Source organism: Zingiber officinale, chromosome 2A (assembly GCF_018446385.1).
Source record: "Zingiber officinale cultivar Zhangliang chromosome 2A, Zo_v1.1, whole genome shotgun sequence".
NCBI classification, from domain to species: Eukaryota; Viridiplantae; Streptophyta; class Magnoliopsida; order Zingiberales; family Zingiberaceae; genus Zingiber; species Zingiber officinale.
Genome location: NC_055988.1, coordinates 160,884,723 through 160,902,074, shown reverse-complemented (window position 1 = coordinate 160,902,074; position 17,352 = coordinate 160,884,723). Strand labels below are relative to the sequence as shown.

Sequence of the window (17,352 nt, the reverse complement as noted above, 5' to 3'; positions counted from 1 at the left end):
GAGGAGAAAAAGAACTACGAACATGTTTACCTAACTGACATGACTCACAAGACAAATACTCTAAGTGAGAAAGACTAGGATGTAATTGTTTTAACTTATCAAGACCTGAATGTCCCAACTGAGCATGAATAAGAAGCGGAGATGTCGCCGCGAAACCAACAAGAGAGGGTTGTTGAAGCCGATAAAGGCCATGAGGCTCACATCCGAACCCAATCATCCTCCCCGTACTCCGGTCCTGTAAGGAAATAGACATTTTAATAAAAGAAATGACACAATCAAGAGACCGAGTAAATTGACTTATTGACAATAACTTAAAAGGAGCTCCGAGAACATAAAGAACATTATAATTGGAAAGAGACGGAGAAAGATGAACAATACCATTACTCTTGGACCGAGTTTGGGAATCATTGGCCATGGTGACAATTGGTAAATAACCAGAAGTAGTGAGAGAAGAAAATATAGATTTATTACTAGTGATATGATCGGTGGCCCCAGAATCAAGAACTCAAGGACCTGAAGAGCGAGATATGCCAGCAAAGGAATCGCCAGCGTGTGCAACAGTAGCAGTGGAATCAGAAGCCTGAGGATCCTCAAACCATTTCAGAAAGTCATTATAGGAAGGTGGTGGGGTTAGATCCGGTGTTAACTGTGAAGTGGAAGTTGAAGAAGTAACAGAACTCTGAACGATTTGAGCAGCGCGAGGAGGTTGACCATGCAGACCCCAACACTTATCAATCGTGTGCCCTGGGCGGTGACAATGATCACACCAAGGACGACCTTTGCCACCTTGCGAGGCGGAGGTATGTTGTTGTGTCGAGAGACCAAAGCTGATGAGTCAACAAGAACAGAAGGAGGCATCGTCAAGATCTTGGTCGAGACACGGAGGAGAGTCGCTTAGGTTTTGTCCATGGTAGCTTTTGTGGGGCTGCCCAGGATTTGATCACGAACATGAGAATAATCTGTGAGCAGACCATATAAAGCCAGGGACATAAAAAAGCTCTTTCGCAGGACTGGCCGCAGGTGGTAGCAGTTCATTGAAGTCGCAAAGAAGGCTAGAGACCAAACCCAGGTAGGTTGACATTGAATCCTTAATCTGATGGGCACTGAGGATGGTCATGAGATCTTCACAAACTTAATAGAGTCGCCGAGAGGTGTTTGTAAAGAGTTGTTGAGACTGTGTCCAAATAACTTTGCAGGTTTTGTGAGTATGGAAGACATTCCTAAGAGATAGATGGATGATGTCTCGGATAATACAACACAACTGAGCGTCAACCTTCTTCCATAGAGGACGATCAATGACTTGAACATCTTCTTCAGTTTGAGTGAGACGTGTCTCATAACCCTTTCCAATAAGCCAAAGTTCAATGTGAGATGCCGAAGAGAAGTAATTTTTACCATCTAACTGCTTGGAAGAGAGGGGTGCAGTAATGTGGTTAGTAAAGATTGAGGTATCTGGCTTTGGGATGCCGGATGTAGCAATTGATTAGTTTGGAAAGAACTGTGAAGAAAGGCTTCTGACTGCTGAAGAAAATAGTGCTGGAGAAGACGAGGGTCGTGGTTGCACCCGAGTCTCCAGTGAATAGGATGTTGCTGAGGAAGTAGGAGAAGTTAGTGGTGTACTCCTGATTCGGCAGTTGGAACAACCTCATGGGAGAGCAACTACGGAAGGTGTCGTGAGGGTTGGTGTCATCGATCCTTGGTGACGGCAGCTGCAGAACTGTGACGGCGTGTCTGCGTGCGAAGAATGCCAGAGGAGAAGGCATAACCCTTCTCAGAGGAGAAAGGAAGAAGTGGTGCGGGAGGCGTTGTTCCGTGCCCTAGCAGAGAATCGCGAGGAAGCCGCGATGCTGTGTTTTCTTGGTTGTAAGAGACACCCTGGTCGTACTTCTCGGTGAGTTGGGCAGCGGCGAGGAGGACGACGTTGGCCACCTGCGGGACAAGGGACTCACCAGAGAAGACGCCGATGATATGCTCTGATGGAACAAGAGGAAGAAAATTAGGATTTTGACGAACGGTACTGTGCGTGCGTGGGAGAGGAACGACGACGCAGAAAATTAGGGTTTTGACTCTGATACCATGTTAAGAAGAGAAAGTGTCTTAGACACCATGGAGTTATTGTCTTATATAGAGGAGAATATACAACATATTTACAATAATACCCCTAGTTATGTTATAATATTCCAACATAGAGCACAATGATAGTGTTGGCATAAGATGGAGTGGAAAGGAAGGAGAATTATACAAGGTGTGATAAACAATGATGAGAAGGTTATCATGAAGGTGGTTAATGAGGCATGGAACTCTTTGATCCGAACAGGAGAAGTGAAACTATTTCAAAGTCAATTTGTGACAATTTTAAGTGTACCAAGTGTCAGCATGCCACTGTATTAGTATTGTACCATTCTGATTTGGACGTCTAAAACCTTAGCTGAGATGTTATATTGAGTGTTGTTGTCAATCTGATTCCCATGAGATCATTCATAATGCAAATCCATAAATTTTTGAATAATCGAAAGTGCATCAACTTCAATCAACAGTGTGGGTGCTTGACGTTGATCTATGTGGAATGCTGTCATGCGCGATTTATTGTTAAAAGTTAACATTGATGGAGAGTTTTTGTTGGCAATGTTATTACAAGTGCTGAAGTGAGTGTTTTAGTTAGGCATGACCAATTAGAGTTATTAGTCATTTTGGCTAACCTAATGTTGGAGTTTGAAATCCAGCGTGATTTATTGACCCTCATTTCTGGTTCTGCCTTGATTATTGTTAGTTTGATAGTCGTTGATTGTTAATGATTCGAGTGGCGAATTTAAATTGAGCAAAGTGTTGGCCATATATCCTAGCATTTTCTCCCTCATGTATGGGATCAACCAACCCTAATAATTACTTTTATGAATGAACTCCACGTGAAATTGAAGCCTGTCATGTGCTCTTCTGTCTGTTGTGATGATGGTTGAACACATCTCTTCTCTGCCACCAACCTCCAATTGTGAACTATGAGTAAAATGGTCAATATTCATCTGGCTAGATTAAAGCTTATTTCTTCACCCCCACTCCCAGCCTTCTTCTATCCTTCATCCGTCTAAAACTTGAAACTTTTTGTAATATTGGCCACTCACCCCCATTTTGATGTTGAGATCGTCAAGGGTAGAGATGGTGTGCCACAATTTCATGAGTTTCACATGACATTCATATTGTCAAACCATAATTTTTTTTGATGTTTGATTGTAGGAGCCATCACTTTCAGTTACAGTGTAGGAATAACTTTTAATGGCGCTACATTGCATTATGAAAATATATTATAAAATAAATTTACTATTGATTTGTTTATATATAATTAGGACTATAAAATGGGTTAAAATATATATATTTTAAATTTCTTTCTAAATGTGAAGTATGAAGTTGAATTTTTGTAGCAGGCCTCCATCACTGGTCTCATTGATTCTTCTTACAATAATTCAGTTGCTAAAACAGTGTAAAATATTTCAGGTTTACTACAATTATTAAACTAAAAAAAAAGTTTAAAGTTCAATCCTTTACTGGTTTATCTATTGTATCATTTTCGAGTAAAATATAGTCATGGGGTCACCCCGAGCCCGTCTAACATTTGAAACATATTCATCATTATAATACCTATAAGTATATTTTTGCAATTGCCAAGAGATCATCAAATTATATGGGATCATAAGTGGCAAATAGTTCATCTATGTTATGGATGTATTAGAGTGACATGCGGCAAATTATATGCAATAATATGTGGCAAATAGTTCAGCTATGTGATGAATGTATTAGAGTGACATGTCGGGAGATATTTCTTCCAGGCGTATTGACTCGACTATATTGTTTTATTATTCACTTGCTAGTGAATGGCCCAGCTCAATTTCTTCTGTGATGGCATACTCCTTTAAGTTTTATTATTGCTGATAAATAGCATTTAGTGATGGAATAACATCCATTGAACTGAACCTAGGGAGTTGGGTCTCGCAACTTCTTGTTTATGTTCCTTTTGTTTTATTTCATTTTTCAAACTTTTGCTTCTTGTTTGTAATTAACACTATTTATTTCTTCTAGGATTTACAAAAGATTTTCAAGGACAATGGTGGCATTCAGGAAAAAGAGCCGTTCTTCTTATCTAAACAGATTCTTAAAGAGGTACTGTTACAAAGATGTTCTTAATCCTTTACTTCAGCTCCCTTTATTTCCAAACAAAAAATCTGCAGATAGAGTACAACTTGTCATTAATCCCACAGGGCACCGGCAGTATCGAAAGCCAAAAACACTTGACGCCTTGCAAAACCGTCTTGACCAACTCTAACTTTCATAGTCCCACATTGTTACTACTTTGGATCATGTGTGAATTTTAGTAGAAAGAATGCTCAATGCAAGAATGGTCCTTTTGAAGAATTATCCTATGTAAATAGACACACAGGGACCACACTAGTGTATGGGAAACAATATAGGGAAATTTATCAAATCACACACCTAAGTTTAAGAAATACTCAAAACTCTCACATAACTTCGATATTTACAAAAAGGGTGCACTTGTTTCCTAAAATACACCTCCAACCATTACAACCTCAAACCAAATCAAACCATTTTTTTCTTAAATCGAAGCATAGAACCCCTCACCGCAAAATTGCAACCACCATTGAACTCAATGGAGCTTGGCGATCACTGTTCGGTTGCAATTTTGCGGCTAGACATGAGCATTCCCAGCTGCATGACTGCGATTTTGCAGCCATGAGCTCATGACGAAATTCACAACATTCAAACCAGGACCAGATCTTGATCTCGATGCAAGCTCACGGCCATGAAATCACGGCTCAACTATGATATAGCCTTGAAATTGCAGTGGCTTGGTCGTGAATCGTGGCGGAGTTCATGGGTGGTACAAGCTCATGGCCACCACAAATGGGCGTGAGTTCATGGCTATATCGTACAAAATCGCAACCACCTAGTTGCGGACACAAGTATTCACAAGCTTGCGGCTGCTTGCGGCCATTTGTGTGTGCTCGAGACCATTTGTGTGCATGAATAACTGTGATTTGGCAATGAGTTGCCGGCCATTTTGTGGTGGCTATGATATCGCGGCCGCTTGGTCGCAAATGAGCTTGCTGATTTCAAAGGCTCGCAATCTAGCCACAAAGTCACAGCGACGGCAATTTCATGGCCTAGGGTTCCATATTTCGTCAGCAAAGAGAGGAGAGAGTTTTGGCTTAAGTTCTACAATTCGGTTTAGGTAAATAAAACATTTGTTTGGGGCTGTAATGAGTGGAGGCATATTTTAGGAAACGAATGTGCACTTTATTAAATATCAAACTTAGGTACTTGTTTTGAATATTCCTTAAACTTAGATGCATGATTTAGTAAACTACCCAACATCATACCCTGAAAGTCCTTGTGCTTCGACTGCTACTGTGTGGGAAAGAGACAGCTTACTGCCTTCTCCAATCTACTATTTTTGCTACATTAAATATCTGAAAACCAGGATGTTATCAATTTTGGCATGCAAAAAATTAAATCTGAAAGCGATCTAAATTTCCTTCGTTGCAGATTAAACCAGGAAAGTATCTCGATGAACGTGAGAATGCACAAGTTCTGGACCTTTTGGAGCTTCGCGTATAACTTGGCCAACCATTTGAATCTGCTAACTCTCCATTCCAGTTAATGTTCAATTAAGTTTGATGTTCTTAGGAAGTTTTTAATTTACTCTCGATTAATAAGTTTTTATGTTTCCAGGGAGAATCAAGTGCTGACTTGAAATCCTAATGTATTGTGCTAAGCCATTTTCTTTTGAGGAAGGTTATTTTCCATGGCCTTGTTGGTTATTGGTAATGCTGAGAATTACCTGCTGGAGTCTATCGGCCATCAGATCTTCACAGATACCTACTAGACAATCAGTCGCGGTGATACTGACTCATGAGACGACACCAGATATAGCTTGAGAAAGTTTCGGTTCACTTGTATGATCAGCAATATGGCAATGCTATCGAATACCTCTCATCTATTCTTCTCAGTTTGAGCTGACGAGTTCTTATCCTTGAACTCTTTCATTTCTTGTGCTAGTGAAGGATTCTCAAGGAGGTTTCCTACCTTCTGCCATAAATCTTGAGAATCTTTATAATCACCTATTTTACACCAGACATGTTTACACAAAACATCAATCAATAAATTGATTATCCTATTATTTGCTTGAATCTTTAGATTTGCTCCTCGATTCAACTTTTCCCTTCTTGTCCTTGGGAGCTTTAAAACCCCTTTTCAAGGTGTGCCAATTCATGATGTTAATTTGTGTGAATGTCTTCTTGTAACACTTCCAATGGAAAAATATTTCTTATTAAATAGTAGTGGAAGGTTGACATCGTGACTAAGAACTATTTCAAACTCCATGAGGAAGGAGCTTCAGTTCTGATTGATTCGTTGTTTCTCTAGCTTTGTGTATCATGGTGGTTATTTTTTCACGAACATTCTTACTCTGATACCACTTATTAAGTATCAAACGACTTGTTCTTTTTAAATCATCAACTCCTTTAGCGCTTTTCTTGGTCAATGATTTATCCTCTCAAAATATCTTAATTTGATCCCACTTATTGTATCGTTCGGTGAGGCTAGAGGAGAATGAATAACCCATCACTTCATTTCTTTAGCCTTTCAATGCTTCAACTTTCCAAAAAGCCTAGCCTCTAAAACTTTCACTTGCTAAGAGGTTTTACCTTTGAGACTTTCACTTGCAAAAGGCCTTGCCTTCAAAATTTTTATCATTTGCCTAGTGATAGACACTCTTGACTTATTAGAATTTCTACTTGCTTAATGTTAGGTCAACCTTGACTCGAAGTCCCACGGTGATCAATTTGCCTAGTGATAGACACTCTTGACCAAGACTTTTTTTCACCAATCAATCATCTAATCAATTTGACATGTCAAAATCTCATCCATCCAATGTCAACTCATGTGGACAATTCCCTTACCAATATTTGTTAGACTTTCTTCACTCTTTGATAGTTTAACAACTTTTCATTTGCTAACACTTATAAACTTTTTCATTTCTCAACACACGTTGGATTTTTTACTTATCAACTCTTATTGAACTTTTCACTTACTAATATTTATTGAATTTTTTTTTAGACACTTCATCCAATCCAATTAGATATTTAATCAATCACCTATTTAATATATCAACCTAATTTAAATATTAAACTCAATCACATTACTTAAACATTAAATACAAACATTATAACACCTAATACATCTAAGATCTAACCTCAATTGTTAATTTTAACAAGGCCATAGTGTTTCGTTATACAACATTCCATTAACTTGTTGTCTCTTATCATCCGCTCATAATCGAGTCCTAGAATTCTTAGACACTTCATCCATTCCAATTAGATATTTACTCAATCACCTATTTAGTGTATCAATCTAATTTAAATATTAAACTAAATCACATTGCTTAAACATTATAACACCTAATAAGACTACAATGAAGTTTAATTGCACCATCTAAGATCCAATCTCGATGGTTCATTCACCCATGTTGCACCATTCCGCTATATAACATCTCGTTAACTTGTCTTCTTCTCTTTTCATTCGTTCATAATCGATCGGACTGAGGAAAATTTAATCTCGTCATTGTTCATATCTGCCACAAGTCTTATAAAATCTTAGACAATTCATCTAATCCAATTAGATATTTAGTCAATCATCTATTTAATATATGAACCTAATTTGAATATTAAACTCAATCACATTGCTTAAATATTAAATACAAACACTACACTACCTAATATGACTAAAGTGAAGTTTAATTGCACCAACATTAAAGAGATAATCTAGGTCGTTCATTTACCCCGCATCATATGGATCCGTTATACAACATCTTGTTAACTTGTCTTCTTCTCTTATCATTTGCTCATAAGAAAAATTCAATCTCATCATTGTTCATATCTCCCACGAATCTTATAAATTCTTAGATACTTCATCCAATCCAATTATATATTTAGTCAATGAATAGATCAACCTAATTTAAATATTAAACTCAATCATTTTCTTAAAGATTAAATACAAACATTATAACACCTAATAACATTAGAGTGAAGTTTAAATTCACCAATATCTAAGATCTACATTCATTTACCAAATTTAAAATTAGAGTTGGGGAGATCGAACATAATGTAATAAATTATATATTATTATAAAAAAAATATGATCAATTATATAAGAAAAGTTTATTATCAAAAAAAATATATAATCAATTATATAAGAAAAATTGTTATGTTCAACCAAGTTGCGTCCTATTAGATTTTAAAATATAAAATTCATTTATAATGAGATCACATCTATATCCTTGTTAAATCTCATTCAATATAAAATGGCAAGCAATTAGTAAAAAAGTCCTCCTCCATTTTATTATGAAATATCGTCCTTATTGAGACTTTCGGGCCGTAAAAATCATTTTTTGCGTTACGAAAACTCTGAAGTCTTGCCACAGATCCGTGCGAAGATATATAAAAATTTACGTGTACATATTTCCTAATCCTAGATCTACACTAGATCTACAAGAAAGGGGTTTATACCTTTGAAGCGAAGCTCTTCACAAATCCCGCTCGTCCAGAAGGGTTGCCGGATCTCGAGAGTGTCAAATGTACACTCCTCTATGTGTATCCACACGAACAATAGGTGGAGAAAAACACAACTAAGAGTGTGCTAGCACCCTTAGAAGGTCACGGCAATGGAGGAAGAGAGGGAGAGAAGAGAGGAAGAGAGGAGGAAGAAGAAGACCTCTTGAATGAGCACACAAATGCAATCACTCACACATTCAAGGCCACAATAGAGAGGTTATAAACCTCCATGGGATACCAAGAGTCATGACTCTTGGTCTCCCTCATGAGGTGGCATTTGGTTAAGTCAATCTTGACCAAATGATGTGGCCTTGATGATGTGTAACACCATCATTGGCTGGCCCCATGCCAAGTGGCTTTGGTAAAGTCAAACTTGACCCTTCATCTTCCCTCTCAAGTCAAGTCAAACTTGACCTCTTATCTCCCATGGTTGATCAAATCCAACCATTTGATTCATATCAATTTAATCTAATGAATCTATATTCATTAAATTAAATTGACTCAATGAATCATAATCTAATTAGACTCATTGGACACATGAATCAAATTGAGTCCAACTCAATTAGTTCTAATTTGGATTACTCTTGATCCAATTTGGTTCATCACATGAACCTAATCCTCTTGGTTCATCATATGAACCTATTCTCCATCTAATTGCCCTTTGTGTGTGGCCTTATAGGTTCTTGTAACGTTGGCAATGCTTCTAAACCCATTTAGAAGCATAAGTAATGAGCGGTATCTAGCAACACATCATTACTACCCAAGTTATAAGAATGTTGAGATCCAACATCACCTTTGTGATTACTAATTGTGACTCTCACAATATATGACAATGTCCTTCTATCATTGACATCTAGATTGATCAGTTTGAGGCATAGACCGTGTCATCCTCTAATCAATCTAAATCTTGAACTCCAAGTAGACTCACTCTAATCAAATGAGCTCAATATCTCATATTGACTCATTTGGACATGACCATGCACATAGTGGTCTCACTCTATCAAGAATAATGATGTCGCTCCCGTCATATAGGAGGGATAGATCCCATCTACGTCACTCACATCCCTCCGCATAATTTGTTACATACCTAGTAATCGCCTTTATAGTCCACCCAGTTACGGGCGACGTTTGACAAAGCCAAAGTATGCAACTCCTTATGTAGGGAATCATGGTGACTTCAAGTCCAAGGACTGATAGTCATACTAATAGTCACATGAGAAAGTATATGACACTCATATAACGATTCATGATACTTTCTCATGGCGGGTCATTCAGTATGCATTATCCAATGCATACCCATGTGTCAACTTGATATCTCTATATCCATGACTTGTGAGATCAAGTCATCGAGTTGACCTACATGCTAGTCTCATCACATTAACATTATCCTGAAATGTTAATACTTAACTAGGAATGATTAAGAGTAGTGTTCTCTATATCATCTCACTATCGATTCAACCAATCGATTGATATATATAAGAACCTTCTACTCATGGACGCTATTATACTTAGTTATTTGGCTCCAATACAAGTAAGTATAATAACCTTTATAAATATATAGGAATATGATACATCGAGTCCATACAACAATCATCATATGATTGGCTCTAGGACTCTAACTAACAATCTCCCACTAGCACTAGTGTCAATCAGTGTAAGCTCTAAGGCCTAATGACCTAGTGTGACCATCATGCTTTTTTCTGTGCCAAAGCCTTGGTCAAGGGATCAGCGACGTTAGCCTCTGTGGGTACTCTGCAAATCTTCATATCTCCTCTATCGATGATCTCTCGAATGAGATGGAAGCGCCGTAGTATGTGTTTGGTCTGCTTGGTGTGAGCGAGGTTCCTTAGCCTATGCAATTGCTCCATTGTTGTCACAATAGAGCTCAATAGGATTTGCAATGCTAGGAACCACCTCAAGCTCAGTAATAAACTTGCGGATCCAAACTGCCTCCTTTGCTGCTTCTGATGCAACAATATACTCGGCCTCTGTTGTAGAATCAGCAATTGTGTCTTACTTCGAACTCTTCCAGCTCACAACACCACCATTCAAGCAAAACACGAACCCAGATTGCGATCTATAGTCATCCTGGTCAGTTTGGAAGTTGGCATCACTGTAACCCTTTACAGCCAGCTCATCATCGCCTCTATATATCAAAAAATATTCTTTAGTCTTTCTCAAGTACTTAAGAATATTCTTGACCGCTATCCAGTGACACTCACCTGGATCTGACTGGTATCTACTCGTCATGCTCAAAGCATACGAGACATCAGGACGAGTACATAGCATGACGTACATGATAGATCCTATGGCTGAAGCATAAGGGATCTTATCCATGCGGTCTCTCTCCTCTCTAGAAGAGGGACTTTGAGTCTTCGAAAGACTCACACCATGTGACATCGGCAGAAATCCTTTCTTGAAATTCTGCATGGCAAACCGTAGTAATACCTTGTCAACATATGTACTCTGACTTAAGTCAAGCAATCTCTTAGATCTATCTCTATAGATCTTTATGCCTAGAATGCAGGTTGCTTCACCTAAGTCATTCATTGAGAAATAATTCCCCAGCCAAGTCTTGACAGACTGCAGCAAAGGGATGTCGTTCCCAATGAGTAGTATGTCATCCACATATAATACAAGGATGACAACTGTGTTCTCAACAACCTTCTTGTAGACACAAAGTTCATCTTCATTCTTGATGAAACCAAACTGTTTGATCGCATCATCGAATCAAAGATTCCAGCTCCGAGAAGCTTGCTTTAGTCCATAAATGGACTTATGCAGCTTGCATACTCTACCAGTATGTTGTGGATCTACAAAACCCTCAGGTTGTGTCATGTACACATCCTCGAGCAAGTTTCCATTCAGAAACGTGATTTTGACATCCATCTGCCATATCTCATAATCGTGGTATGCTGCAATAGCAAGCATGATCTGAATGGACTTAAACATCGCTACTGGAGAAAAGGTTTCATCATAGTCAATACCATGAATTTGCTTGAAACCTTTAGCTACCAGACGACCCTTATATATAAGTCCATCCATGTCAGTCTTTCTCTTAAATACCCACTTGCACCCAATGGGTTTGACGCCTTCAGGTGGATCAACCAAAGTCCATACTTGGTTGGTGTACATGGATTCCATCTCGGATCACATGGCCTCTAGCCATTTCTCAGAATATGGTCTCATCACAGTTTCTTGATAGGAGGTAGACTCATTCTCAATGAGCATAACGTCATCATGGTCAGACAAGAGAAATGAGTATCTCTCAGGCTGACGACGTACCCTATCAGACCTGCGAAGAGGTAGGTCTACTTGAACTGGTTGTTGTTTCTCAACTTCTTGTGGAACAATCTCATCATCCACAACACTTTGTGGTTCCAGTTCAATTTCCATCAAGGCTTCAGTGCTATGGTCCATATCTTGAACTTCTTCAAGATTGAACGTACTCCCACTAGTTTTTCTAGAAACAAAGTCCCTTTTTAGAAATACCCCAGTCTTAGCCACAACTACTTTGTGTTGACTGGGAATGTAGAAGTAATATCCCTTCGTTTCCTTGGGATATCCTATGAAATAACACTTATCGAATTTGGGTCCTAGTTTGTCCGAGACTTGACGTCGAACGTAAGCCTCACAACCCCAAATCCTCATAAAAGACACTTGGGCATCTCTCCCAGTCCATATCTTATATGATGTCTTTATCACAGCCTTGGATGGAACACGGTTAAGTATGAAGGCAGTTGTGTCTAGAGCATAGCCCCAAAGAGATATATGAAGATCTGTGTGACTCATCATAGATCGCATCATATCTAATAGGGTACGATTCCTCCTTTCGGATACACCATTCCACTGTGGTGTTCCAGGAGGAGTGAGTTGGGATAGAATTCCACACTCAGCTAGATAGTCACGAAACTCATGGCTAAGGTATTCACCACCTCGATCTGATCGAAGTATCTTAATACTTTTGTCAAGCTGATTTTGTACTTCATTCTTGAATGCTTTAAACTTTTTAAAGAATTCTGACTTATGTGTCATCAAATACACATAACCATATCTACTGAAGTCATCAGTAAATGTAATGAAGTACCTATAACCACCTTTAGCAGCGACATTGAAAGGGTCACATACATCACTATGTATAAGTCCTAACAAGTCAGTCGCTCTTTCGCTATGTCCACTAAAGGGAGTCTTGGTCATCTTGCCTAGTAGGCATGACTCGCATGTCTCATATGATTCAAAATCAAATGAGTCTAGCAAACCATCTTTATGGAGCTGGGATAAGCGTTTGTCATTTATATGACCTAAGCGACAATGCCAGAGATAGGTTTGGTTCATTGATTTGAACCTTTTGGTATTTATGTTATAGATGAGGTTCTCTAAGTCTAGAATATAGAGTTTGTTCATCAGAGGTGCACTACAATAGAACATATCATTTAAATAGATGGAACAACATTTGTTCTTTATGATAAACGAAAAGCCTTTCTTGTCTAAACAAAAAACTGAAATTATGTTCTTAGTAAGAGCAAGCATATAACAACATTCATCTAATTCTAGTACAAGCTCAGAGGGCAGAGATAGAAAGTAAGTCCCTACAGTAACAGCAGCAACCCGTGCTCCATTGCCTACTCGTAGGTCCACCTCGTCCTTCGTCAATGCCCTGCTATTTCTCAACGCCTGGACATTAGTACAAATGTGAGAAGCACATCGATATCTAATACCCATGATGAAGAAATAGAGAGATTAATTTCTATAACATATATACCTGAAGTAGAAGTCTCACTTCTCTTCTTCTTAAGATCTTCCAGGTAAACTTTGCAGTTCCTCTTCTAGCCCGGTCTGACCGCAGTGGAAGCAGGTAGCATCCTTGGCAACCCCTCCTTTAGGTTTTGTAGGACCGTTAGATTCGATAGAGGGGGGGTGAATATCGATTCGAAAATATCGAGTATAAACGCAGCGGAAAAGTAAAATAGACACAATGGTTTTACTTCGTTCGGAGCCTGTGACGACTCCTACTCGAAGGCCCGTGGTCCTTGACCACTTTCGTTGGGCAATCACTAGCAATTCGAAATGATGATTACAAAAGAACCGTACAGGGAATGCTAATGAAAACTGAAAACAAATACCGACAAAAAGGGAAAAGAACGGAGCGTAGTGTCGGAGCTTTGTTGGCGTCGCACTGAACGTCGAGCAGCAAGACTAGCAGTAGAAGAGTACTCAGCTTAATTCATTGATCCTGAAGCTCCTGCCTGGGGCTTCTTTTATATGCTGTTCCGGGCGCCTGGAATGTGACGTAACTGCTTAAACCGAGATGCTCCACGTGGCGACGACTTGGCTGGATAGAATTCGCCTTCCGGGCGCCCGGATCCCTTCCGGGCGCTCGGACCTCCGGGCGCTCGGACCTCCGGGCGCCCGGACCACCTTGTTCCAGAAAACTCCCTTTTCCTGCAAAACAAAGTTAGTCCGAGGCAAATATACATCCTGTAAGACAGATTGTTAGCACAGTTAAAGTTCAACAGATGGATAAAAAGAGTATGACTTAGATTCCGTCTTTCCGAGACCGGAATCTAGTCACGATCTCGACTTAGACATCCGAAATGGATCTAAGCCGGATCGACGCCTAATGTCCCCTTCCCGGGAACGCGTCCTCACAGTCACCCCCCTCCAGTGACTTACCTTACTTACCTGCCAGACGTCCGGTCAGCCCGTCGACCCGTCTGGACTTCTCGCCAAGCGTCCGGTCAGCCCGTCGACCCGCTTGGACTTCTCGCCAGCTATCCGGTCAGCCCGTCGACCTAGCTGGACTTCGTGCCAGATATCCGGTCAGCCCGTCGACCTGTCTGGACTTCTCCTGCACACTCGATCAAAGTGTCAGACAAAAACAAACTAACTTAACCTGATTTGTCATTCATCAAAACCTGGGTTAAATCGTTAGTGCTAACTGCACCAACAGGTTTCAGTACCTTGCCTTTGCCCTTGGCTTGGGACTTTCCTTTTCCTTTAGGCTTACCGTTGCCCTTATGATTTTGTACCATCAAAATGGAGTTAGGCTTCACCTTTTTAAGGTTAAGCTCAGCAGTTCATAACATGCTTAGCAGTTCAGGCAGTGACTTATCAATTTCATTCATGTTGTAGTTCATGATAAATTGACTGTAGCTCTCTGGCAAGGATTGCAAGATCAAGTCAGTGGCCAGCTCTTGGCCAAGTGGGAATCCCAACCTCTATAGGTTTTCTATGTACCCAATCATATTGAGCACATATGGTCCTACGGGAGTCCCATCTTGCATCTTGCACTGAAACAGTGCCTTGGAGATCTCGAATCTCTCGTGCCTCGCTTGTCCTTGATATAGTTGGCGAAGATGTTCAACCATATTATAAGCACCCATCAACTCGTGTTGCTTCTGAAGCTCAGAGTTCATGGTTGCGAGCATGAGGCATGACACATCTAATGCGTTGTCTTGATGCTTCTTATAAGAATCTCGGTCAGCTCGTGTGGCAGTGGCAGGAGGTGCCTCGGGAATGGCCTGCTCCAGGATGTACAATTTTCGTTCTTGTGTGAGAACGATTCTCAGATTCCTGTACTAGTCCAGGAAATTAGCTCCATTGAGCTTGTCCTTATCAAGAACTGAACGTAGAGAGAAGGTGTTCGTGTTTGTCGACATGACAATCTACAACAGAAAAAAATGCAGAAAATAAATATTATATTCCACTAATCATTTAATTAGGTCTTTAATTAAATGATGCTCCCACTGAATTATAGAATTTTTTGTAGAATCTAGTCATGGATGTGGTCAAACCACACTTACTAGATTCTAACCAATTAGCTATAATTCTTGCGGGACGAGATCCACATCATACTATGCCTTGAGTTAGCTTTGGCTAAATCGCCCAAGACTTAGTATGATCGGTAGTTAACAAATTTATCAATTACATTTCTATGCAACTCTTGTTTATAGGATCAAGATCCTCATTTATTTTAGAACTTGAGTTAGCTTTGACTAAATCGCCCAAGATTTAATTTAAATGTGATTTTGTCCTATTTTCCAACTGTTGGAAAAATGTCTATAGTTATACTCGATCCAATTGAGTTAACTAGTTATACTTAATCCAATTAAGTTTGTACTCACCCAAGCTTTGATAGGCGGGACCAAGATTGTCCCTCCGCACCCTACCAAGATAATATGCGTTGCTCTGCTTTGGTAGATTCAACAACAACATGTGATTGAGGTAGTGATGAGTATCAAAACTTGGTAGGCATTTCGAGTTGAGTTGATTTAGATCTAATCTAATCGTGGATTCGTATCTTATACGCATCATGACACTAATTAATTACTCTACATTATCATGCATCATATACACAAGCAATTAATTATATTTTGATTAGGTCATGGCCCTACTACGATATTCTCAAGCCAATGAGAAGATCGTACGGTCAACCTAGGGTCAACAGCTTCTTCAAGCTCCTCCCTTTGATCACCATGTGTTGCTCGCACCCTCCTCGTCGCTCCTTTTCAAGTGGACCTTCCACCGCTTCATTTTGCACATTACAAAAGGTGAAACTCAAGTTACATTCGAGTCTAAAACTATTTTACAATAGGAATATAAAAATGGGGGAGGTACGACACGCAGGTCGCATAATATATACAACACGCACATCACACAAAATGGCGCGCAGACCATATTATGAATTACAACACATTTAGTCCAATCAAATTGAGTTTTGGGGCTATTACCATCACAAAAATTATACATAATTCTAAATTATGTAATTTCCATAAATTTCTATAATTTTACTACTAATTTTACGATTTTATGAGTCACAACTTCCCGACGGTCCCGTTTAGCGATTTTCGGGCGCGATCGCTAGACAATTCCCCTTGCGGGATTAGGGGCAGTGCCCCTTCTCGCGAAATGAGTCACATGAGTGTCCATTTACGATCTTACAGCGCCTTGAGCCGCTGTCCCTAAACAATTTGGGCGAGACCTTGCCGATTCGGAAGGTTTTTCTCGGTAGTCGAAGCCTACAAGTGTCCAAACACTTGTTGCTTCGCATCTATGAGAAAAATACCCATAAAATACATAAAAATAGCAAATTTATGGAAACTTATAGATCTGATATTTTTCATAAAAAAATACAAAATGAAACAAGTACATGCTTCGCACGTGGCTCTGATACCACTGTTGGGACTTTCGGGCCGCAAAAATCGCTTTTTGCGTTGCGGAAACCCCGAAGTCTTGCCATGGATCCATGTGAAGATATATAAAAATTTACATGTACATGTTTCCTAATCCTAGATCTATACTAGATCTACAAGAAAGGGATTTATACCTTTGAAGCGAAGCCCTTCGCAAATCCCGCTCGTCCAGAAGGGTTACCGGATCTCGAGAGTGTCAAATGTACACTCCTCTATGTGTATCCACACGAACAATAGGTGGAGAAAAACACAACTAAGAGTGTGCTAGCACCCTTAGAAGGTCACGGCAATGGAGGAAGAGAGGGAGAGAAGAGAGGAAGAAGAAAAAGACCTCTTGAATGAGCACACAAATGCAATCACTCACACATTCAAGTGGCCGGCCACAATAGAGAGATTATAAACCTCCATGGGATACCAAGAGTCATGACTCTTGGTCTCCCTCATGAGGTGGCATTTGGTCAAGTCAATCTTGACCAAATGATGTGGCCTTGATGATGTGTAACACCATCATTGGTCGGCCCCATGCCAAGTGGCTTTGGTCA

The 17,352-nt window shown here is 39.7% G+C and overlaps 1 protein-coding gene across 1 annotated transcript in view; it reads left to right on the top strand.

Moving 5' to 3' along the window:
• The window catches only part of LOC122042937 (probable inactive ATP-dependent zinc metalloprotease FTSHI 5, chloroplastic), a 60,781-nt gene extending 54,584 nt beyond the window's left edge, over positions 1-6,197 (top strand). The window contains exons 18-20 of the mRNA XM_042603336.1: positions 4,072-4,152; positions 5,554-5,663; positions 5,740-6,197. Coding sequence (XP_042459270.1) covers positions 4,072-4,152; positions 5,554-5,625 — 153 coding nt within the window. The 3' untranslated portion in view covers positions 5,626-5,663; positions 5,740-6,197. The remainder of the gene's footprint in view (positions 1-4,071; positions 4,153-5,553; positions 5,664-5,739) is intronic.
• Positions 6,198-17,352: the final 11,155 nt, after the last annotated feature.